The sequence below is a fragment of the Papio anubis genome, chromosome 4, assembly GCF_008728515.1.
Source record: "Papio anubis isolate 15944 chromosome 4, Panubis1.0, whole genome shotgun sequence".
Classification (NCBI taxonomy): Eukaryota; Metazoa; Chordata; class Mammalia; order Primates; family Cercopithecidae; genus Papio; species Papio anubis.
Window position 1 is genome coordinate 17796535 of NC_044979.1, and position 26320 is coordinate 17822854.

At 36.8% G+C, this 26320-nt stretch overlaps 1 protein-coding gene across 8 annotated transcripts in view; it reads left to right on the forward strand.

Annotated features, from left to right (window-relative positions):
• BRAF (B-Raf proto-oncogene, serine/threonine kinase) overlaps positions 1–26320 on the forward strand; it is a 203937-nt gene that overhangs the window by 95768 nt on the left and 81849 nt on the right. For all 8 annotated transcript variants that reach the window (XR_004183104.1, XM_021936348.2, XM_021936350.2 and 5 more), the window contains 2 exons: positions 24565–24668; positions 25505–25607. Coding sequence is in view for 7 of the 8 variants with exons in the window: in XM_021936348.2 (XP_021792040.1) it covers positions 24565–24668; positions 25505–25607 (207 nt within the window). In the remaining variant the exon portion in view is untranslated. The remainder of the gene's footprint in view (positions 1–24564; positions 24669–25504; positions 25608–26320) is intronic.

A 26320-nucleotide genomic window follows, 5' to 3' on the forward strand; every position in this document is an offset into this window, starting at 1 on the left:
ACAATAAAAAAAATTTCATTTCCAAATACAACTGAAGTCAAAATTTTTCATTTTTTTCTCTGACATCAGAAATTAAAAGTGCAATTGGTCATTGTTTAATGTTCCAAAAATTCCTTTCTGACTTAAGAAAAAAATGTTATTATAAAGGCATTTTACTCTCAGAAGTTAAGAATTCCTGCATATGAGTTTAGAAAACTAATGGAGTTATAAGTTATCAGCCTGTAAATTTTTATCTTAGGAAATATGGCTTTCTAAAGGCATCGTTTATTGTCAGGGAATAACATGCCTTTTTTCCATGTACAGACAAAACTTGGTTGTAAAAAATGAACTCTAATTTTTCATTGTACAGAATTACAAATCAATTTATAAAACAAATCCAGTTCTCCTACCCTTTCTCTTCTGTTGGGTAGAATGAAATTAAAATTATTTTTCCCACATTAAGATGGGGAATTACTAAGCGTATCTTTCCAGGGATGCCCCATTTAAAGGGGAATGTCAACATATGAATTATCTGTGAATAGATAGTCTGTCTTTGAAGTAGCCTAACAAAACTGTGGCAAATATCCCATCCCCAGTAGATCTTAAATTAATTCTTTATTGTCTGTATTTATGAGCGGAAAGTAGGAAATGTGTTCTTCAGTCCTAGGCGTTTCCCTTCTCTTCATCATGGTATTCTTGTTCCTTCCAGGTTCCACTAAACTTAGTAATTGTGTGAGTTTCTATATACAGATGTAAAATTGGGGTTGTTGGAGCCCTTTCAAATTTCTCAGCCTAATGATTAAGTTTAACTAGCCTCCGGCCGGGCGCCGTAGCTCATGCCTGTAATCCCAGCATTTTGGGAGGCCGAGGCAGGCGGATCACGAGGTCAGGAGATGAGACCATCCTGGTTAACACATGGTGAAACCCCGTCTCCACTAAAAATACAAAAAAATTAGCCAGACATAGTGGCGGGCTCCTGTGGTCCCAGCTATTTGGGAGGCTGAGGCAGGATAATGCCGTGAACCTGGGAGGTGGAGCTTGCAGTGAGCCGAGATTGCACCACTGCACTGCGTCCTGGGCGACAGAGCGAGACTCTGTCTCAAAAAAAGAAAAAAAAGTTTAACTAGCCTCCTCGTATTTATGAGAGGACAAGAGAAATTTACAAGTATCCCTAAAGCTTATAATTTCCCTTTTAAAACGAAATGAAAACAACTGAGACTCTTCAAAGATGTAAAATGATCATAAATGAATAACTATTGGGCAATTGACTAGGCTTACCTTCATTATTCTGGCTAAGCTTAGATTAAATAAGTAACTTGTTCCTGTCCATCATACTCCCAGTTTAACAATTCATATTCAATACTCAGAAAAACTGTATATCGTGAACTTAAAAGGTCTTATGAATCGTCAGTAAATGGGTTTGTGGTAGTAAACTCTTTCAAGAACATTATTTTGCCATTCTCTCTTTTATCTGAATCTGTTAACCCTTTACTTAACTACCTCTTTTCCTCTCCTTTTCTCCCCTCAATTTTTATTAAGATTAACAGTTACTGTTTGAGCATTTGCCATGCTGTGTTCCAAGTTCTGTGCTAAGGACTTTACATATGTATTCTCAGCCAGGATAATTCACATTCTAAGTAAAATTGTTTGTGGTAGTGAATGACCACTCCTCCATCAAAATACATACGCTTCTGTTTGTCCTGAACACTCAGGAACAAAGGTTAGTAGAACCTACTAGCAGCAAATGAAATCAAGTATGAAGAATGAGATTATATTTTTTAAAGTGGACTTACATTTGTAGACCAAGATGGCACACTAAACACTTGCCTTTATATCTTTATTCCTCTCCAGAAATTTCATTGAAATGATAGTAAAGATATGTAAAAAGAATAATAAAACAGGATAGGATTTTGTCAGAGAACTAGAAATGTTTAAGAATTCCTGGACGATGGAAACTATATGAGTGGCTACATAAATAAGCCAAAATAGAAAACCAAACAAAATACTAGGAGCTAGAGTCTTACATGAAGGGAGCCATTCTTAGCAAAATCCTGATGACGCAGATAGCATAGTCAGCAGATTACAAAGAAGTGGATTTGCCTGTTGGGTAGTCATCAGACTAATTAGTCGAAGGTTTTGCTCTGGCAGGAAGACAAAGTCATGTGTCTTCATAAATCGAGCAGGTGATGTAAATACGAATATTTTGAAGGTGTGTATTAGTTGTGAGTCCTGTGGAGAACCAAAACAAACCAGATTCAACTAAAAACACTGAAATTCTGAATTAAAAAAATTTTTTAAAGGTCCTGGCCTGATATTTTGAGACATCTGATAATGGGTTGCTGAGTCCTGAGTCCCCGGTATAGCCTTACATTGCACATGTCCACAGAGATGTGAATGTTGCCTCCTGGAATTGTACAACAAGGGGATCCTGTTAGTTCCTCTTCTGTATATATGGAACAAATAATTTATAGCATTTATTCCATGAAAAAAGATCTAAAAGTCATTTTCTAAACAAAATTTCTGCCTGGAGAGTTCTGTGTGACTGCTGTGTGTGTTTAAATGGTGGAACTGAACATCAGATGTCTCTGAACCTCAGAGAAATCCAGTGGGGTAAAAAGTAAAGGTTAATCTACCCAGGAGTAAAATAATACTCTGCTTCCGTCTGGAATATACCAGACTTCTCACCTCTGTACCCATTAGTAATCTGTTTGGAAAACAAACTGCTTTCTTCTACTACACAACACATTTTTGTGACTAGATGTGTGGGGGTGTTTTTCCCCACCAAGCAATCTCCAGTTCTCTGTAGGTAATCAGCTGGGTGTCTCTACCCAGTTGTCTACAATTGTTGTTAAGTCGCCTTCAATTTAACTCAGTTCTGACACTATCTACCCAGGGATAGCGTAGACCCCACAGGTTAAGAGCTCAGTCCCACAAGACTGTGCCCTCTTGAGATGCTAGTCACAAGTTCCAGGTTGTGACTTACACTTCTCACCAGCTGGCTATAAATCAAGGATTCCCACATCTTCTAATCTTTTATCATTTGCTAGAATAGCTCAAAAAACTTCGAGAAACACTTACGTTTACTGGTTTGCTATAAAGGATGTTACAAGAGGTAAAAAACAAACAGCCAGATGGAAGAAATGCATAGGGAAAGGTATGTGGGAAGGGATGCAGAGCTTCTGTGCTCTCTTTAGGAGCATCACCTTCCACTACCTCCAAATGTTCAGCACCCTGGAAGCTCTAGGAACCTTGCATTTCAGTGATTTTTATGGAAGCTTCATCATATAGGTGTGATATTTACTAGGCCAATCTCCAGGACCTCCCACCTTCTCAGAGGTTGGTGGATGGGGCTGAAAGTTCCAGACTTCACATCATGGCTTGGCCTTTCTTTTGACCACCTTCCATTCAGGAACCCACCAAAAGTTACCTCATTAGAACAAAAGATACTCCTATCACTTAGGAAATTCCAAGGGATTCAGAGCTCTGTGTCAGGAGCCAAGGTCAAAGACCAAATATGAGAACAAAAGATGCACCTGGCACCCTGATCACTCAGGAAATTACAAGTTTTAGGAGCTCTGTGCCTGGAACTTGGGTTGAAGGCCAAAGGGTTGAAGACCAAAATATATATTATTATAAACCACAATATCAGAGTTTGTCAACGTAACAAACCACTTGCCATTTGTTGGACCTCTACAACTGTGCAGGAGAAAGTCCCCACCAAATCAATCTACTTTTTATTTTATGAATATGACTAGAACACCAACAGCAACAGAGAAAACTCAAGAAATAAAGCAACTAGAAGATGTAAAAATATTATAGCTCAGGATGTACTTCATTCTTGAAGCCAAATCAATTTGATATAGAAATTGAGTCAGAGGACCACAGAGTTTGAAAATTGAAAGTATGATTGTTGACTTTTGTTAAACAGAAAGGCCAAATATTAGGATAGCTAGAGTTAATAAGTATTTTGGAAAGTAAAGCTAAAGACATACCTTTTAAGATACGCAATAAGGGGGCAAATATGAGAGAAAAGATAAGAGACATGAAGAGAGCAAACGTTCCAACTTCTGTTTAATAAACGAAGAAGCAAACAAAAATAGAGGGAAGATGTATTCACAGATATAATACAAGACAATTTTCCTGTGTTGAACAAAAACCAGCCTTCAGATAGATAGGGGCAACTGACTGTCAACAGGAAAACAAAAACGGAAATTGACCTGGATGCTTGCTGTATAATTCGAAAGTTGAAAGAGAACATCTTAAGCCCTTTCAGAAAGATAAACTGGCAATCTACAGGAGAATGAAAATTGGATAGTTTTCTCATTGGCAAACTGAGGGGTAGAAGGCAGTGGATCAGGGCCATTAAAGATCTAATGAAAGTTGATAGCCAAGCTAATATTAAAAGTAAGACACTTTGGGTATCTGGGGACTGAAAGTTATTTCAGTAGAATATAATAGGTATCTAGAAATAGATCCCAGATTTTCAGAAAATGTTATATGAAAAAATGGTTCAATCAGTAAGAAGACGGTACATTATTTAATTTTTGGTGCTGGCATATCTAGAAGAAAACAAAATTGGGCCCACATCTTAGACTGCTTACAAAAGTAAATTCTGTCAGAATCAAGAGATTAAATACCAAAAAAAAAAAAAAAAAATGTAAATCTTTCAAGAAAAATCTAGTAGGCTGAGTAGGCTGCATGTAAAATCTAGGAGTTGAGATCACTATCTTAATCAAAACTTAATTAACTCAAAAGCTGTAAGAGACAGATTGATTAAATACAATTTCGAAATTATGTATGCTCCCCCACAAAAAAAAAAAAAATTCCTTGACAAAGTCAATAGTCTGTATAAATTTGGAAACAGCATTGGTGCCCAGATAACAACAAGTAAATAGTCTTTTGTATATTCAAAGAACACTTCAAAATTGACAAGAAAAAGACAAAACCCGGTAGAAAAATAGGGAAAAGATATAAATAGGCAGTTCATATAAGATTAAATCCAAATGAACAGTAAAGCACATGAGCACTGTTCAGATGCAGTCAGTCAGTTGTGAGTGTGCAAATTAAAACTATGAGATCATTTAATCTGTCTGGCAAAATAGAAATTATTATTGGCAGGGATTTAGTGAGAAAACTCCCTTAGTTAAGGATAGAAATGTGAAGTATCACAGTTTATTGGAAGGCACTTTGATAGTATCTGTCAAAATTTACAAGAGCTGTATCTTCCAAGCCAGTACTCCAACTATTGGGAATTTAGCACATAAAAGCACCAATATATAGGGACGTTTATACAAGGATATTTGTTAAATCATTGTAATGAGAAAAAAATATAGAATGTCATCAGTAGAGAAATGATTGTATAAATCATGGTATAGACACACCATGTAGTACAAAGCAGCCTGTAAAGACTTGTACTTGAAGGTTTTTCTGAGAGGTATTATAATTGAGAAAAGGAAAGATGTAGGAAACTTACTTATTCTTTATGTGTACCACATTGCAGTATTCTAGTAGGTCTAGAAATATCTCTCTCAACTAGAAATGCTGAATAAAATATGTTTATTTAAGTGTATAGCTGAGCTTAATAGAAAGAAAAACCTTTAGAGGGTGAAAACAAAAGGGAGTTGAAAAAAACAAAGAAGCATGGGGGCTGATCTGTTAAGGTATTCCTGAACTGTAGCCTTCAACAAATGTAACCCACAGTCTATTTTTATATAGCCTGCAAACTAAGAATGGATTTTACAGTTTTAAATGCTTGAAAAAAATTAAAGGAATAATAGTATTTCATAATCTATGAAAATTACATGAAATTCAAATTTTGGCCAGGTACAGTGGCTCATGCCTGTAATCCCAGCACGGGAGGCTGAGGGGAGTGGATCACCTGAGCTCAGGAGTTCTAGATCAGCCTATCCAATATGGCGAAACCCCCGTCTCTACTAAAAATACAAAATTAGCCGGGTATGGTACCTCATGCCTGTAACCCAGCTACTTGGGAGGCTGAGGCAGGTGAATTGCTTGAACCTGGGAGGTGGAGGTTGCAGTGGGCCGAGATTGCGCCATTGCACTCCAGCCTGGGCAACAAAAGCGAAACTCCGTCTCAAAAAAAAAAAAATTAAAATTAAAATTTCAGTGTCCATAGGTAAAATGTTATTGGAACACAACAATGCTAATCTCTTTACATGTTGTCTGTGGCTGGTTTCATGCTTTAGCAGCGGTGTTGAGCAGTTGTACATCACGCTGTAATCTACAAAACCTCTGGTTCTGTATGGAAGAAGTTTGCTGACCTCTGCTATAGTGACCTCAAGGCCAGTTTGTCACTCTGTAATAAAGGATGTGAATATCAGTGTGTGGGGATACAACACTGGGCCTTCAGCCTGTGTCACAAAGGTAATTGGAACCCAGATTCTCACATAAAACTGACCCTTTGAAGGACATTACCTTCAGTGAAAGGATGAAATCTATTCACCAGAATACATAAAGGTAACAATAAACTTGACTGTCTTTGACAGTACTCTAAAGGTTCTCCTGTGACTTCTTAACTATGGACCTATTCTAATCATTGTGTGGGATTCAAATTTATACTACCTACATTGTCTAGGAACCCTCAAGCCATGAAGTGGGCATAACAACTGGTCTTGAGTGGTAATAGCACTCAGGCACTGCACAGAAGCAATGCAAACCCTCCCCTGGCCCATCTAGGTCTCGTAGAATTCACAGAGATAATGCTTTACTGATGATCTCAAGATCTCAAGTTATAAGACATGCAAGGAAACAGTCTACCATCAGTGAGTTAGCAGACTTAAAAACAGCAGGGTTAGACTCCTAAGAAAGAACCAAGTAGAGCTTTTAGGTAGTCTTGATTTAAACCTCATCATCTATGAAGTATTCTTGCTTGGATTAGGACTTTCTCCTGTGCCCCTTCCAATTCACTAAAAGTAACCACTATTTCATTTCTATCTTTGTCAGTTACTTTGAAACTTCAAATTGTGTGATGGAAATCAACATGCAGAGAAAGAGAAAAAGCAAATATGAAAAGATAATCTTAGAATCTAAGAAAGAATTTGGATGTTAATTGTACCATTTGTTCAGATTTTTCGTCTGAAATTTTTTTATAATAAGAGTTGGAAAACTTGAAATGACATAGAAAAAAAGAAATGTAGAAAGTTCAAAAGAAACAGTTGTCTCTAGGAAAAAAGAGTGAACATACTGATATTCATTTGAGGATGTAGCAAGATAACACTTTAAGTTAAATTTCAGTGTATCAAGTTCGTTACAGCAAATTACAGAGGAAATGTTTAAATGTTATATAGAAATTCAAATATTTATTTAAAAAACTCAGTGAACAAGGTAAAGCTAGATTAAACCCAACCAAAGAATGAGTTAATGAACTCTGGAAAGCAAAGAGAACTATAGAAAATATAAAAGAGAGGTTAAGCGATATGAAAAATGGAATGAGCATTATATGTCTCAAAGGAGTTCCAAAAGGTAAGAATAGAAATAAGTGAGTAGAGAAAAATTCAAATAAATTAGGGCTAACATTTACAAGTGACATAAATCTAATGATTTAGGAAGCACACTCTCTGAGTTGGACAAACAATTTGAATCTGATGTAGCCATAATAAATCCAAAGAATATTTTTTTAAAAGCACTCAGGGAAAAAATTATGTGGAAAATAATTATAATTAGTCTGGGAAATTTTTTTATGGCAGCTGTAGAAATTAGAAGACACTAGAATAATATACTCAAAGTACTGAGAGGTACCTGTAAATCTCTCAGCTAAGCTAAGCTATAAATCATAAAGTCCTTTCCAGAGAAAGAGTTTACTTTTCATAGGCTCTCCTTGAAGGAATTGTCCAAGAAGGTTTACTGTATAAAGGAAATTGAACTCAGAAGGAATGAAAAGTAAAAATTAAACCTAAAATTTGCAGAAGAAAACACGACAGAAAACTTTTGTGACCTGGGGTTTGGCAAAGATTTCTTAAATATGACACCAGAAGCACAATCTATAATGAACATATTTATTGGATTAATCAAAATGTAAAACTTCTGCTCTTCAAAAGACAGTGTTAAGAGAATAAAAAGAAAAACCATAGATTATCTTTGCAAACCATATATCTGATCAAGGACATGTAAAATATATAAAGAACTCTGAAAACTCAATAACAAGAAAACAAATGGCCAGGTGTGGAGACTCACTTCTGTAATACCAGCACTTTGGGAGGCTGAGGCAGGTGGATCACGAGGTCAGGAGTTCAAGACCAGCCTGGCCAAGATGGTGAATCCCCGTCTCTACTAAAAATACAAAAATTAGCTGGGCATGATGGCAGGTGCCTGTAACCCCAGCTGCTCGGGAGGCTGAGGCAGAAAATTGCTTGAACTCGGGAGGCAGAGGTTGCAGTGAGCCGAGATTGTGCCACTGCACTCCCGCCTGGGCAACAGAGCGAGACTCCGTCTCAAAAAAGAAAAGAAAAGAAAAGAAAAAACAACCCAATTAAAACTGGACAAAGGATTTGAACAATTTCATCAAAGAGATATATGGATGGTAATAAACACATGAGAAGATGATCAACATTAGTCATTAGGAAAATGCAAATTAAATAGGCGCATAATACCCTTACATGCCTCCTAGAATGGCTGAAATTAGAGTGGCCACACCAAGTGTTAGTGGGGATGTTAAAGAACTAGAATTTCCACGCACTGCTGATAGGAATGTTTAATTGGTACAACCACTTTGGAATAAAATTTGGCAGTTTTATTTAATGAAACTTTTTCAAAATCCGAACAGTGTTTTTTGTTTGTTTGTTTGTTTGTTTTCCAGAAATAGAAAATCCTTCCTAAAATTCATACAGTATCTCAAGGAATCCCATGTAGCCAAAACAGTCTCCAAATGAAAGTACAAAGTTGGGGGCATCATGCTTCCTGATCTCAAAACTTACTACAAAGTTACAGTAATCAAAACTAAGTGGTACTGGCATACAGACAGATGAGAGTCCTGAGCTAAATCTTCACATTTATGGTCAAATGATCTTTGACAAGGTTCCCAAGACCACTTCATGAAGTAAGGAGAATCTCTTCAGCAAATGGTGTTGGAAACTGAATATCCACATGCAAAAGAAGGAAGTGGGACCCTTCCCTTATACCATGTACAAAAAGAATAACCCAAAATGAATCAAAGACTCGAACATAACAGTTAAAGTCATAAAACTTTTACAAGAAAACATAGGAGAAAAGCATCATAGCTTTGGATTTGTCCATGATTATTGGCCGCAATGCCAAAAGCCCAGGGAACATAAGAAAAAATGGAAAAATTGTACTATTATCAGAATTTAAAACTTATGATCATCAAATGATATAATCAACACAGTGAAAAGCCAACCTGGAATGGGAGAAATATTTGCAAATCGTATATCTGATAAGGAGTTAATATCCAAAATATAAAGAACTCCTATAGTAGCATACAACCCTGTTTAAAAATGGGCAGAAGACTTGAACAGACATTTCTTTAATGAAGATATCTGGATGGCCACCAGCATATGAAAAGATGCCCAACATTGCTAATTATTAGGAACACGCAAATCAAAACCACAATGAGATACCACCTGACACCCATTAGGATGTCGGCTATCAGACAAAAGAGAAGATAGCAAGAGTTGGCAAGGGTGTGGAGAAATTGGACCCCTGATGCACTGTTGGTGGAAATGTAAAATGGAGGAACTGCTATGGAAAACATACAGAGGTTCCTCAAAAAACTGAAAATAGAATTACCATATAATCCAGCAGTTCTTCTGTGTATATACCCAAAATAATTGAAAGCAGGATCTCAAAGAGATATTCGTACACTCATGTTCATAGCAGCATTATTCACTATAGTAGCCAAAGGCAGAAGCAACCCAGATTTCTATTGATGGAGGAATGGATGAACAAAATATGGTATGTATATACATTGGAATATTCAGCCTTAAAACAGGACATTCTAACACATACTGCAACATGAGTAAATCTCAAGGACATTATGTTAAGTGAAATGAGCCAGTCATAAAATGACAAATACTGTATGATTCCACTTACTGAAGTACCTAGAGTGTTCAGACTCATAGAGACACAGTAGAGTGGTGCTTGCCAGGAGCTGGGGGAAGGGGTGCTGGAGAGTTGTTTAATGGTTATAGAGTTTTAGTTTTGCAGGATGAAAAGAGTTCTGGAGATTGGTTGCACAACATTGTGAATGTGCTTAACACTACTAAATTGTACACTTAAAAATGGTTGAAATGTTAAACTTTATGTTAGGTATATTTTACCATAGTTTTGCGAAATAATAATATGGTAGTTATATAAAACATTAGGCTGGACATGGTGGCTGACACCTGTAATCCCAGTGCTTTGGGAGGTCAAGGCGAGAGAAGCACGTGAGACCAGGAGTTCCATACCAGCCAGGGCAACATAGTGAGACCCCATGTCTACAAAAATTAGCCAGGTGTGGTGGTGTACATCTGTAGTCCTAGCTACCTGGGAGGCTGAGACAGGAGGATCACTTGTGCCCAGGAGTTAAAAGCTACATTGTGCTATGTGCACCATTGCACTCAGCCTGGGTGAAAGAGCAAGATCCTGTCCACCCCCACAAAAAGTCAAACGTACACTTAGTATATCACCCAGCCCTTCTACTCCTCTGTATTTACCCAAGAGAAAAGTGAGCATATGTTCATTCAAAGATTTGCATACAAATGTTCTTAGTTGCTTTGTCATAGCCCCAAACTGGAAATAACCCAAATGTCCATAAACAGGTGAATGGTTAAATTGTGGTATGTCTATAAAAGGGAATACTACTCAGTAGAAAGGAATGAACTGCTAATGCACACAACATAGATGAATCTCAAAATAATTATGCTGAGTGAAAGAAGTCAGACAAAAATTGATTACATGTTTAAAAATTCAATTTACATAAAATTCTAGAAAATGCAAACTCTTCTATAGTGACAACAGATTCTTATTTGCCTGGGCACAGTGTTACGGCAGGATGGAAGGTTTACATAGGAGCACAAGGAACCTTTCAGAAAGTGATGGGTGTGTTCATTATCTTGAATGTGATGATGGTTGCATGGGCATATATATAATCTCAAAATATATCAAATTGTGTACTCTAAATCATTGCAGTTTATTATATGTCGGTTGTACCTCGATAAATCTGTTTGTTTTTTTTTAATAGCCTTTAAGAAAGCTGATACTACTGTGGAAATATTATATGAAATAGACGTTGGGAGAAATAATTATTAAATTTTTTTTTCAACTTTTATTTTAGATTCAGGAGGTACATGCGCAGCTTTGTTATCTGGGTATATTGCAAGATGCTGAGGTTTGATCCCGTCATCCAAGTACTGAGCATAGTACCCAGTAGTTTTTCAACCTTTACCCTCCCCCCTCTAGTAGCCTCCAGTTTTTGTTATTGCCGTCTTTACGTCCATGAGTACCCAAACTTTAGCTCCTACTTAGAAATGAGAACATTTGGTATTTGGTTTTCTCTTCCTGTGTTAATTTGCTTAGGATAATGGCTTCCAGCTGCATCCAGGTTGCTGCAAAGGACATGATTTCATTCATTTTTATGGCTGCATAGTATTTCATGGTGTATATATACATTTTCTTTATGCAAACCGCCATTGATGGGCAACCAGATTGATTCTATACCTTTGGTATTGTGAATAGTGCTATGTTAAATCTGTGATTTTTTTGTAGAATGATTCACTTTGTTTTGGATGTATACCCAGCAATGAGATTGCTAGATCGAATGGTAGTTCTATTTTAAGTTCTTTGAGAAATTTCCAAACTGCTTTCCATAGTGCCTAATTTGCATTCCCACCAACAGTGTGTAAACTTTCCCTTTTCTCTGCAGCTTTGCCAGCATCTGTTGTTTTTTGCGAGCACTTTGGGAGGTCGAGGCGGGAGGATCACTTGAAGTCAGGAGTTTGAGACCAGCCTGACCAACATGGCGAAACCTCATCTCTACTAAAAATACAAAAAGAGAAATTAGCCAGGCATGGTGGCGTGCACTTGTAATCCCAGTTACTCAGGAGGCTGAGGCAGGAGAATTAATTGAACCTGGGAGACAGAGGTTGCAATGAGCTGAGATCCCGCCACTGTACTCCAGCCTGGGTGACAGAGCAAGACTCTGTCTAAAAAAAAAAAAATTCCAGAGACTGGGTGTAGTGGCTTGCGCCTGTAATCCCAACACTTTGGGTGGCCCAGGCAAAGGATTGCTTGAGCCCAGGAGTTCAAGACCAGCCTGGGCAATGTAACCAGACCCTATCTCTACAGAAAATTAGCCAGGTGTGCTAGCATGAGTTTGTAGTCCCAGGTACTTGGGAGGCTGAGGCGGGAGAATCCAGGATTTTGAGGCTTCAGTAAGGTATGATTGTGCTGCTGCACTCCAGCCTGAGCAACTGAGTGAGTCCCTGTCTCAAAAGGAAAAAAGATTTTCTAGATCCTGGAATATATGCAATAACTAAAAATAATAAACATATATGTCCTTTGAGATTTTTATTTTTAATTTTATTTTTTGAGAATGAGTCTTGCCCTGTTGCCCACAATGGAGTGCAGTGGTGTAATCACAGCTAACTGCAGTCTTGACTCCCCAGGCTCAGGTGATCCTCCCATCTCAGCCCTCAAGTAGCTGAGACCACAGGCATGTGCCGTGCCTAATTTTTAAATTTTTTTGTAGAGATAGGGCCTTGCTATGTTGCCCAGGCTGATCTCAAACTCTTGGGCTCAAGCAATCCTCCCTCTGTGGCCTCCCAAAGTGCTGGGATTATAGGCATGAACCACTGCACCTGGCCCTGAGATATATTTGAATAAATTGTAAAAGTCTGTTAATTGTGGTTATCGGAGGGATGGGGATATTCCCTGGGACAAGAAAAAGGGACTGACCTTTTACTTTATACTTGATACCCTTATTTCGCATAATGCCAGGATAATTATATATTTATTCATGTATTATTGTTTAGGGTGGTTATATCTCATTTAGCTGTTTCTTTCTTGATAGATAATTAGGTAATGTTGCAGTATATATTTAAATACATATATCCTGAAACACCATGGGAATATTTTTACTGGGGAAGATAAATACCTTGAAATAATTATTGGGTCATAGAATATAAACACTGAAAACTTTGCGATAACTTAATATAAGAAAAGATTTTGATTCTCAACAAGTATATGAGACTTCCTTTTCCCACAAGATCCTGGCCAACATAGAATGTTAACAGAATTTTTAAAGTATTACCAATCTAATAACACTTAAAGTATATTTGACTTGAGTCCTGTGTATATTGTTTGTCTGTATGACAGTTGTTTGTGTTATATGACAAAAAATTAACCAAGAAATATTAGACTCACCTGATTACCCCCAAAGATGGCTTGTGTTCTAAGCCTGTTTAGGTTTATAAGTCAAAATAAAATTTCTTTTAAAAAATTTTGCTTGATGGTTTATTGAGATATAATTCAAAAGCCATACAATTTACCCATTTAAAGTATAAAACGATTTTTGTATATTCACAAAGTTCTGCGGCCATGATAATCCATTTAAAAATATTTTTTCACCCCAAAAAGAAACACTAAACCCGTTAGCAGTCACTTCCCATTCCTCTCACCCCTGTGTAACCACCCATTTGCTCTCCATCTCTATAGATTTGCCTATTCTCTGGCATTTCATATAAATGAAATCATACAATATGTGTTTGTGACTGACTTCTTTTCCTTAGCATAATGTTTCCAGACTCTATCCACATTGTACCCTGTGTCAGTCCTTCATGCCTTCTTATGGCTCAATAATATTTCATTGGATGTATATACCACATTTTGTTTACACATTTATCAGCTGATGGACATTTGTGTTGTTTCCACTTTTTAGCTATTATGAACATTGCTGCTGTGAACATTCATGTTCAAGGTTTTGTGTGGACATATGATTTCATTTATGCCTCTAGTAACCTTTTAAGAGACTGGCAGAATGTTTTTCAAAATGGCTACACCATTGTACTTTCCCTTGAGCATGAGGGTCCTGTTTTTTTCACATCGCTGCCAAACTTGTTTATTATTTGTCTTTTTTATTATAGCCATCCTAATGGGTATGAAATGGTGTCTCATTTTGGGTTTTATTTGCATTTCCCTTCTATTCTAGGAATGTGAAGCATCTTTGTGTGTGATTGTTGGCTTTTATATATCTTTGTGGAGAAAGGGTTTGCTTTTATAAATAGTTTTACATACAATTCATAGTTAAATACCAATGACCTGAGACAAGAAAAATTACAAAGATTTTTGAACAATGCTCTAATAATAGAAATCGGACAGAAAAGAGAAAGTAGCCAAGATTATTTCCTCTAGAGATGGGAAGATGTACAAGTTCTCCAAGGATCTATGACACAACAGGAGAAAGAAGTGGAGATAACAAGAATAAAACTGAATGCTCTAGGGACACAAAAGGGAAATATTGAAGATAGGTAAGCTATCTTCAGTATCTTCTTTGTTTCTAACTTTATTCCTAGGTAAGCTATCTTCAGTATAAGATAGACTACGTAAGATAGGTAAGCTGTCTTCAGTATAAGGTAGCCTAGGTAAGCTATCTTCAAAATAAGGTAGACTAAATGAAAGGATTGTACTATCAAGAAATGTGATAGTAGCAAGTCCCTGGATGTGGCCTTTTATATCACTAAATGAAAACCATACTTATAAGTTGTATATAGTGTTGTAAAGAATGTTGCCTGTTTTAGGTATTTCAAAATTGGTAACTTTGGTTTAACATTTAGAAAATATTGTTCATAAGGTTTTTTAACTTTTTGTTTAGAAAATTTAAAACACTTGGCCGGTGCCGACGTGTTGGCTCATGCCTATAATCCTAGCACTTTGGGAGGCCAAGGCGGGTGGATCACCTGAGGTCAGGAGTTTGAGACCAGCCTGGCCAACATGGTGAAACCCTGTTTCTACTAAAAATATAAAAATTAGCCAGGCATTGTGGTGCACACCTGTAATCCCGCTACTCGGGAGAGTGAAGCAAGAGAATTGCTTGAACCTGGGAGGCAGAGGTTGCAGTGAGCCGAGATCATGCCACTGCACTCCAGGCTGGGCAACAGAGCAAGACTTCATCTCAAAAAAAAAAAAAAATTAAAATACTTATATGGAAAAGTATAAAGGACAATATATTAAACAGCTGTGTTTAGTTACCTACAATGAACAAATACTATTTTTTTGTTATATTTGCTTCATATTATACATAGAAGTACAAATTTAGGTTCCTCTGCCAGTCCCATTCCTCTGCTGAACACCCCTCATCCCATCTTGTCCCCAAAGGGGCAATCACTATGATAAATGTGAGGTACCTTCAATCATATTTTTATATTTTATTATGTATATGTGTTCCATAAGCCAGTGTTTTTGTTTTTTTAATTTGTAAGGTGATATGATACTATATGTATGTAATGGTCAGCATCTCGTCCTTTTTATTCAAAATTATGATTTCAAGGTGTATGTATTTATATGTTGATACATACAGATCTATTTCATTCAATGCTATTATCAAGTATTCCAGCTTCTTAATATACCACAGTTTATCTTTTTCTCCATTGATGAGCATTTAGGTTATATTTGGATTTTTTTGTTATGACAAACAGTGATGTAATAAGAACATTCTTGTGTTAGTCTCTTTGTACACATATAACAAGATGTCACAAACCTGAAAGTGGAATTCCTGGGACAGGGAGTATCATTTGAAGAGACTGTCCTTTCCCCAGTGTGTGTTCTTGGCACCTTTGTCAAAAATGAGTTAACTGTAGAAGTATGGAATTATTTCATTGTTCTTTATTCTGTTTCATTGGTCTGTATGTCTGTTTTTATTCCAGTACCATGCTGTTTTGGTTACTATAGCTTTGTAGTATAATTTGAAGTGAGGTAATGTGATTCTTCCAGTTTTGTTCACTTTGCTTAGAATGGCTTTGGCTATTCTGGGCCTTCGGTAGTTCCATATAAATTTTAGGATTATTTTTCTATTTCTGTGAGGAATGTCTTTGGTATTTTCATAGGGATTGCATTGAATGTGTAGATTGCTTTGGGTAGTATGGACATTTTAGCATATTGATTCTTCCAGTGTCTTTCCATTTTTTCATGTGTTCTCTCCAATTTCTTGCATCAGTGTTTTATAGTTTTCATTGTAGAAATCTTTCATTTCTTTGTTTTTAAGTTTATTCCTAGGTATTTTATTTGTAGCTATTGTAAATGGAGTTACTTTCTTGATTTTTGTTTTGGATTGTTTGCTGTTGGCATGTAGAAATGCTGCTGACTTTTTTATATTAATTTTGTATCCTGCAACTTTACTGAATTTGTCAGTTATAATTTTTTTTTGGTGGAGTCTTTAGACTTTTTCAAATATAGGATCATATTATCCACAAACAAGGATAATTTGACTTATTCTTTCCAATTTGGATGCTCTTTATTTTTTTCTCTTATCCAATTCCTCTAGCTAGGACTTTCAGTAGTATGTCGAATAACAGTGGTGAAAGTGGGCATCCTTGTCTTGTTCCAGGTCTTAGAAGAAAGACTTTCAGGTTTTTTTCATTAATTATGATGCTAGCTGTGGGTCTGTTGTCTGACTGATGAAAAGTCTGAAACAGTACCTAAAACTACTAAATAAATTTTAACATCTATGGGATGATTTTAGTTCTGTGAGAACAGCTTATCTATTTTGGTTTACTCAGTGAGTAGAGTAGTGTCTAATACTGAGTAAATGTACTGTAAGTATTTTTGAAAGAATGAGTCTTTGGGTTTACCATACCCTGGGGTTTGTAAACAAATGTCTGTTGATTGGCATTAATCCTGATGGCATCCAAGGTAAAGGAATGGCAAAGGGAAAAAATAGGGCAATACTGACTGATGCTTCAAAATCATGCCCTAGTTGTGCTATAATCAAGCAAGAAATGTTTATGGAATGGAAAGATTAAGGAAAAGGTATGTTCTTATTTTAGCCAGTTTAGGAATAAAACTAATACCAGAAACTTTAACTTTCACCAGTACAAATAAATAGTTTCAATGGAATATGTCGAAAGTAAAGGGACATCACTAGAGTAAATGCTAGACCTTCCCTCCCCTTTTATTTTTAGCAACAGCAAAGCAGAACTAAGTTCTACAAGTGATAAAAGAGGGTGATCCATTCAATTTCTGTGTGGTACAGTTTGTAAAAACACTTTCACTTACTCTCATTTCATCTTCATAGCAACTTGATGAGGATGAATACTATAGGAAGCAGTATTAGCTCAGGTTGATACTTAAATTACTATGTTTAAATTTCAATAAAACAGCTATGGAATCGAGGACATTCTTGGCTCCTAATAAACTATATTCTTTGCCAACAGTGAAAGTGCTTCTCTGTTGCCTGGTAGGTTTTTCCCCCTTAGAATACTAATAAGGTAATTGATTAACTTTCATTTTTATTTTGATTTGATTGGGACAGCAGTTTAGCAGTAAAAGATGTCACCTTTATAAATCCTGTGGTTTCTGGTTCTTGGCCAGTTAAATTCAGCCTCACCAGGAGGCGTGCTTAATTCTAAAATTGCTTTTACCTTCTGAAGTTTTTGTGGTATAGACATCCTTCTTTTTCTTCTTTAATGAAAACATGTTATAAGCAGATCATAGCAATCTTTTTTCTTTAAAACAATATTGTAATTAGGCCAGGTGCAGTGACTCATGCCCGTAATCCCAGCACTTTGGGAGGCTGAGGCACACGGATCACTTGAGGTGAGGAGTTTGAGACCAGCCTGATGAACATAGTAAAAGCCCGTCTTTACTAACAGTACAAAAAAATTAGCTGGGCGTGCTGACACATGCCTGTAATCCCAGCTACTCTGGAAGCTGAGGCATGAGAATCACTTGAACCTGTGAAGCGGAGTTTGCAGTGATCCTAGGTCGCATCATTGCACCAGCCTGTGTGATAGAGGGAGACCCTGTCTCAAACAAAAAAAAAGACTGAGCGCAGTGGCTCATGCCTGTAATCCCAGCACTTTGGGAGGCGGAGGCGGGCGGATCATGAGGTCAGGAGATCGAGACCATCCTGGCTAACACGGTGAAACCCCGTCTCTACTAAAAATACAAAAAAAAAAAAAATAGTCGGGCGTGGTGGCAGACGCCTATAGTCCCAGTTACTGGGGAGTCTGAGGCAGGAGAATGGCATGAACCTGGGAGGTGGAGCTTGCAGTGAGCCTAGAGATCGCGCTACTGCGCTCCAGCCTGGGCAACAGAGTGAGACTCCATCTCAAAAAAAAAAAAAATGTAATTGATATAATAGTGCCAAAAAAGAACTTGGTGTTAAGTTAAATCATAACATCAGAAAGCTATATATTTAAATTTGTATTCAGAATCTGTATATTGGCATGTGTATTCTGTGCCAGTTTATTTAAGATGTTACTGTATCATGAAATTTACTCAAAGCATGTAATAGTCTGCACTGTAAAACAAATTACCAAATTAATGTACTAGCTCAAAGAATTAAATGTATAACAATTTCGATGACCACCTAAATTTTAGAACTATTTTTTTTTAAACTTTTTAACTATGGAAAATTATATATATATATATTTTTATATATATATATTTTTCCTTTTGAGATGGAGTGTCACTGTGTCACCCAGGCTGGAGTGCAGTGGCACAGTCTTGGCTCACTACAACCTCTGCCTCCTGGGTTCAAGTGGTTCTCCTGCCTCAGGCTCCCTAGTAGCCAGGATGACAGAAGCCTGCCACCATGCCTGGCTAATTTTTATATTAATAGAGATGGGGTTTCACCATGTTGGCCAGGCTGGTCTCGAACTCCAGACCTCAGGTGATCTGCCTGCCTTGGCCTCCCAAAATGCTGGGATTACAGGCATAAGCCACCATGTCCAGCCAACTATGGAAAAGTTTAAACATACACAAAAGTAGAGTAGTATGTGAATCATCGTGAGCTCAGTAACAAAAGATAATTTCGGCCGGGCGCGGTGGCTCAAGCCTGTAATCCCAGCACTTTGGGAGGCCGACATGGGCGGATCACAAGGTCAGGAGATCGAGACCATCCTGTCTAACCTGGTGAAACCCCGTCTCTACTAAAAAATACAAAAACCAGTCAAGGTGGCAGGCGCTTCTCAGTCCCAGCTACTCGGGAGGCTTGAGGCAGGAGAATGGCTGTGACTAAAGGCGGAGCTTGCAGTGAGCTGAGATCCACTGCACTCCAGCGCCTGGGCGACAGAGCGGGGAGACTCCTGGCCTCAAAAAAAAAAAAAGATAATTTCAATTCACTTTAAAAATTGACGTGAAAGTCTGGACTCATGAATTTTGTTTTGGTCTAAAGTTTCCTTGGCAGATATTCACATGATTCCATTGACTCTGGCTCCTTTTTAAGGTAGGATGCTTTTGTATTTTTTTAAGAGAAAAATTATTGCTCTGATGAGCTAATCAAAGATACTTAATTTTAGATTTTGGAGGAAAGGCATAAACCTAGTTTATTACAAAAATACCTCTTTTTAGTTTTCCTCACCTTAAAATATGAGACAACGTCCCTCCCTTTACACAGGTTATACTTTCATATGGTATTTACGTAAAGAAATCTTGTTTTCACCCCAGCCTAAATATATGTCCAATTTTCTCTGCACCTTTTAGCTAACTCTTTTTTAAGGAGGGGTGTGTGTGTGCGCGCGCGCGCACGTGCACACACACACATATACCTGCGTGTATGAATTTTCATGGTTTTAAAAATATAGACATAAATACAAATACATTTATTTCCCCACTCTTCATACATAAGATATACTGTATATATCATTCTGTATTTTGTTTTTAATGTTTATGTAGGCCATTGTGGAAATTTTGTTTCCATACGTAATTTTTATTTGTATCTGTAACTAGTTCCATTGTATAGATGTACTATAGTTTATTTAACCAGTGATGTGTTTATGGACATTCAGGTTCTTTGTAGAAGTAGTACTGTAGTGAATAATGTTGCAAATACATTATTCTTATATATTGCAGGCATATCTGTAAGATAGATTCCCAGAAGTACGCTTGACTAGGTCAAAGAGAAATTTGCATTTGTGACTTTGATAGATACAAATTTTGCTTCATGGGTCTTGCTTAATTATGAGATGTCTGTTTACCTATAGCTTCGTACCAGTAGAATATGTTATCAAATGTTTGGATTTTTGCCAATCTGATAAATGAAAAATATCTTCACAAATTTGGATTTGCTTTCCTCTGAGTGAGAGTGAATACATTTTCATATGTATGAAGGCCATTTCTACTTCTCTTTCTGTGACCTGTCTCTCATATCTTTTTCCCTTTTTCTCTTGGTGGTCTTCATCTCAATTTTTCAGGAGCTCTTTGTGTATCAGGAAGCTAACATACCTGCTAAATGAGTTGCAAATATATTTTTCACCATTTGTACGCTTTTTACTTCATTTTTAATGTGTTTGTTTTGCCATCCAAAAGGTTTTTTTTAGTTTTATGTAGGTGAATTTAATATTTTTTTCCTTTATGACTTGTAGATTTTGCATCAGAGTTGTAAAAGCCTTTTTCATTTGAAGATTTGAAGGTGCCATGCTTTCTTCTAGTTCTTTTATGGTTCCTTTCAGTCTCCTACCCTTCCTCCTTCCAGCATTTAAATATTTGATCCATTTGTAGTTTATTCTGGTATACAATATGAAGTATGGATGAACCTTTTTCTCTAGATTAGTTCCAGTTGTCCCAGCATCAATTATTTAAAAGTTCATCTTTACCCCATTTCAGATGTTGCCTTTATCTTATTCACACTTCCTTTATGTGTTAGGGTCTATTTTGGTCTTTCTGTTTTGTTCTGTTGATGTCTTCATCTGTTGCACAGGTACTATCATGAAAGAACAAATAGTGTAAAAATTAAGCCTACAAAAGTGGAATTAAAAAGGACTGATAGATGGCTTGCCTTGGTAATAGAGCAGAAAACCAAATTTTTGCGTGTTGATGAAATATATATACAACTTAGGATCAGCATATGTAGAGAAGCATGAGGGAGCATAGCCATATTTGAAGTGCATTCCTGGAGTGCCTGAGGGAAATTACCAAAGAGGCTGAAGGATAGATAACTCCAAGTCATTGGTGGCCTTTTATGAAACATTATGGAATTTGAATTTTGTCTCATAAATAATGGGAAAATTTTAAGCAGACTAGTGAAATGTAAGAGTATATTTTAGAATGGGTTAAATGCTGAGTTCAGTGAACTCAGCGTGGGCTTCAGATTGCACAAACCCTATGAAATTTTGTTTCAGAGAGCACATTTGAGGCTTTCATTAGATTCTCAGAAGTCTTTCTCTCTCTCCTCCTCCCACCCTCACACACACACACACACACACACACACACACACACACACACGGGTATGCATGCACATGCATGCGCAAAAGTTAAAAATCCCTTCTTAAAAGTAAATTAAAAACAAAGATAAAAAAGAAAAAGAAAAAAAGAATGTCTTCTTTAGAAAGATTTCTATGGTAACATAGGATAGGATACATTGGATGTGGTTTAAAACTAAAAATCGGTCACCAGTCAGGAAATTTTGGCATTAGGCAGCAGATGAGTGGCACAGGGAAAAGTGAGCTTTCACTTCAGTTCATTATTTCTGAAAGGTTACAACCAGTTCTCATTGTTTGTAGTAGTTATGTTCTATAAATTCACTACAAACACTTAGTGAACACTGAACCTTGCTCCTAGAGGAAATACAAGGATTATTATTATTTAAATGAGCCAAAAAAAAAAAAAAACACCCTCTGTATATTGGCCTCTAGGTTGTTTCTTCCATTACAAAAGGTTGAGACCTATTGGCTTAAAAGTGTGCTTGCAGCAAACTAAATTTTTTATACATCTAATTGTTTTAAACATAATCCTGATAAGCAGATTTTTAGCCACTGAGAGCCTGCCTACTTTGCAGTTCCCACAAAACTACTTTGCAGTCTCCACAAAACTATTTTGTACTCAACATCTATTAGGTATAGATAAGATCAAATCCCAGGGCTGTAAAGATTCCAAGCTGCTGTTGCCCTTTGGAGCTCTTCAATACATAGACTCCCTCCTGGGTTGTCTAGCATTGTCAGCTAGACATGTAAGCTCCCTCTCCTATTCCCCTCTCCCCTGAGAGTCCCCTACCCCTCCTCTTCTGGATGATAGCCACTCTGCCTCAGCTTCTGGCCAGTCCTGTTTGGGTAGTGGCCACTCTGCCTTAGCCTCTGGACAGTATGCTTTAAGGACATCCTCTGCATGCAGACCTGTCATTGTCACCCATTAAAGCTATGCATGCTACTGCCACCTCGTGGTCATATCTTTTTCCTTGATCAGACCCCAAATCCCTCAAATTTAAAATGCAGTTAGGTTCCTACCAGCCTCTAGTCACATTTTCATCAATCAGTCAATACATAACCTTGTTTTGTGTGTGTTTCTGTTTAAAGACATATTGTTGATTCATTAACATTGAACTCATGGCTGACATTACTATCACTCATGCCCGAAGGAAGCTGGCCTAACACATGTACTTAGTCTGCCAGGGACGTTACAGTCTTCTTATGCTTACCAGCCCTAAACAGCACTTGAGCACTATGCTTAGAGATTATTTTAAACAGTAGAATCATCAACAAAAAGCACAAAAGTGAGAAAAAAAGTGGCACCAGATAGGCTCTGCCCAGGATACTTGTTTATAGTATGAAAATTGAAACAAGAAGGCGAGAGAGAGCTTCACTGTTCGACCTCAGTTGGAGAGGTGCATGCGTTAGATGACTCAAATATCTCACTGCTCTGTGCATGCCTATGAAAGCACTGCAAGTATTGACTTTAGAGTTATAAATAAATTTTAGCAAGTAGAGAGATTTGCAAGTATGGACTCCACAAGCAGTGAGGATCAACTGTACCAATCCAGTCTCCTCTTTAATACTTACAATGATAAGCCCACTCCCTCGTGACAAACTTTTACCTTGCTGGATAGGTAAAAGTTTAGGTTTTGTTTGTTTGTGGTGATGTCTCACTCTGTCACCCAGGGTGGAATGCAGTGGTATGATTTGGCTCACCGCAACTTCCACCTCCTGGGTTCAAGTGATTATCGTGCCTCAGCCACCTGAGTAGCTGGGATTATAGGCACCCGCCACTACGCCTCGCTACTTTTTTTGTGTTTTTTTGTAGAGATAATGTTTCACCGTGTTGGCCAAGCTGGTCTCGAACTCCTGACCTCAAATGATCCGCTCACCTCAGCCTCGCATAGTGTTAGGATTACAGGTGTCAGCCACCGCACCCAACCTGGATAGTTTTAATGGTTATATTGCACTACCTGCTGCATCCTGTTATTTCTGGTCATAGATCCTAATTAGACTTTCTGGACTCTTCCCCCTTCAATATATTATTTGAAATGAGCTGTCTTATATTTACCTTTACCCCCATTTTTTCCCCTCTAGCATAAATACTCCCAGTTTCTTTGGAAACTTTTGGTTTGCTAAGAACCTTAATTTAAACGAATGGAACTTATTGTTACAAACTAACACTTCCCCTACTTCTTACACCTCCTCCCAATAAAAACTGTATCCTCTGTACTTACACTGCCTCACTTTAATCTACACCTTCAGTTCCAACTTACTCAGATTTGCCTGTGGGGAATGAGGCAAGGCAAAGGCTAGAGATATGGATAACTTTAAATATACAGAAAGATCGCTTTCTTTTTCCCTTTCCCTTTCCCTTCCCCCGCCTCTCTCTTCCCATGTAATCTCTGCTTCTTCGTATGTTAGCTTCATTCTGTAACAGATTTTCTCAATGTGTGGAGAGTATGTCCACTGAGGGCTCCAGATTTGTATCTTCTACAAATCTACAAAACTACAGTAGCAACAAGGACTTTTCTCAATCAGTGTCCATGTATCAATTTAGGGAAGAACTCAGCTGCTGTTTGGGTCATATATATAGCCCTGGACCAGTTGCTCTTGCCAGGGGTATGGGAAACTGATTAGCCAGCTTCTGTCATCTGTAGTGACATAAAAGTTGTGACCCTTGATTGATAGCTTTTCTAGTACTATGTGGATTTCTAGAGATGGGAATATTCCCAGAGGAAACAGGGGCACCAAACAACAAATATCAAGTATACACATTAAATTTTTTTCTTCCCGCTATGTTTAGGGCCAGTAAGATGTCTCTTAAGGACAGTCAGTGTGATTGAAGGGTTATACAGTTTTCAGTTCTGAACAATATTGGATCAAAATTGATTTTGCTTTTAATATTGACATGACATCTATTATTTCGCAGTGATGGATGTACTGTGTTGGTGGGTATATTGTAGCAGATACTGTTATTTTTTCTTTTTATGTGTTTAAAATATTTCATAATTTTAATGAAAATTAATTTTGCTTTAAGTTGGTGAATAATAACACATATTTGGGTTATAATTTTCCTTTAGTATTAAGTTAGCTGTAGAAATGGTGTTGTGTCTGACCTAGTGACCCATTTGACTTTTTAAAGGTGAACTACTAAATTTTTTTAATGATACGAAAAAATGTAATTTGCTCCCTTTACCTCTTATCAATATATTTATGATACCATAGGTACCTGCAAGGTGTGGAGTTACAGTCCGAGACAGTCTAAAGAAAGCACTGATGATGAGAGGTCTAATCCCAGAATGCTGTGCTGTTTACAGAATTCAGGATGGGTATGGTTTGTATGTGACGTGAAATTTTGTTTAAAAAGAAAATCACACATTAAATTTTGAAGTTTTCTTAGGATCTTTACCCAAACCTAGGGAATTGAAAGTCTACTTTAAGAAAAAGTATTAAATTAATACTAAGCCTGAAGAAATTTTGTAGGCCATATGAGGAGTTAAATTAAATAATTTTATATGACTGTAGTGTTTGTTACTTTGATCAAATGATTTTATTTGGAATTTGAGATTCTTACAATTTTTGAACCATTCAGAGTGTGATTTATTTGGATAATGGACTCTTACCCCCCTCCCATTTTTAATACAAATTCATAGTTTCACAAAAGGTATATCAAAATTAACATTTTATATTGACCTACTTTTCTTTCAGAAAGTGTCTAACATTGTTCCAAGACCCTCACATTTTGAATCCTCTTTTAAAAAAAAAAAAAAAAAAAGAAGTCATTTTGGGGGCATGTCGTCCCTGTCTCTTCAGTACTCTTTTTCCGTGAATGGATAGATAAGTCCGTACCTGTGATTTTTTTTTTTTTTTTTTTTTGGACCCCAGGAACAATCCATTTTCTGCTGTTGTAGGTCTTTTCTGGAGCTGACTTGAAGAAAAGAGTACATCTCTTTACCCTGCTGTTTGTCCAAGAGTGATACATTTATTTGGGGTAAACTTAAAATTAATTTATTGCCATTTAAATTTCTAACGATGGAATACTAGGGAGCCAAACCTCCCTGACTGTTACTAGCCCCTCGATAACCAATTTTCATATCTTCAGCATGAGGTATATGAATATTTTTAGGTGTAATAACCAAGAAAGGCTTGTGTCTACATTTTTCAGAGAGAAGAAACCAATTGGCTGGGACACTGATATTTCCTGGCTTACTGGAGAAGAATTGCATGTGGAAGTGTTGGAGAATGTTCCACTTACAACACACAACTTTGTATGTATCTTTACATTTTTTTTGAAATGTCAGAAATGTTCAAATTTTATTGAATGAATTTTTATTTAAGGAATGTGAAATATGGATGAGTAATTTTGGAATTGACATTTTACCTGAGTTGAAATCAGTTGTTTTCTTTAAAAACTTATAGTTAAACAAGAGTTTAATTTTAATCTTTATACTCTTTTTAATTTAAAAAAGTAATACGTATGCATTGTTAAAAGAAAATTTTGAATAGTGCAAAAAGTATGTCAAGTAAAAAAAGTGAAAATACCCTCCTAGAGGCCAACATTTGTTTAGATTAACAGATTATTGTTCTGTCTTCCAAACTTTTTTCTGTGTATATAAACATGTGCTTGTACCTGTAAGCCCAAAGTTTTTTCCTTTCTTTTTTTCTCCTTTTCCTTCATTACTTTCTTTTCTTTTCCCTTTCTTAAATCAAAAATGGAGCCATACTATGTGATATTCTTTGCTTTTTTTTTAATTCAACAGGATGTCATGGACATCTTTTCATGTCAGTATGCCTGGCTTTATTTTAGTATGGTTATGTAATAATTCATAAGAATAGGAATTCAGTATATTTAACCATTTCTCTATTGATAGACATTTAAGTTTTTGTATTTTAAAAAATCTGTTACATACAGGGCTAAACAGGGTCTTTCTGCATATATCTTGACACACTTGTACACATCCTTGTGTTTCTGAAGGATAGG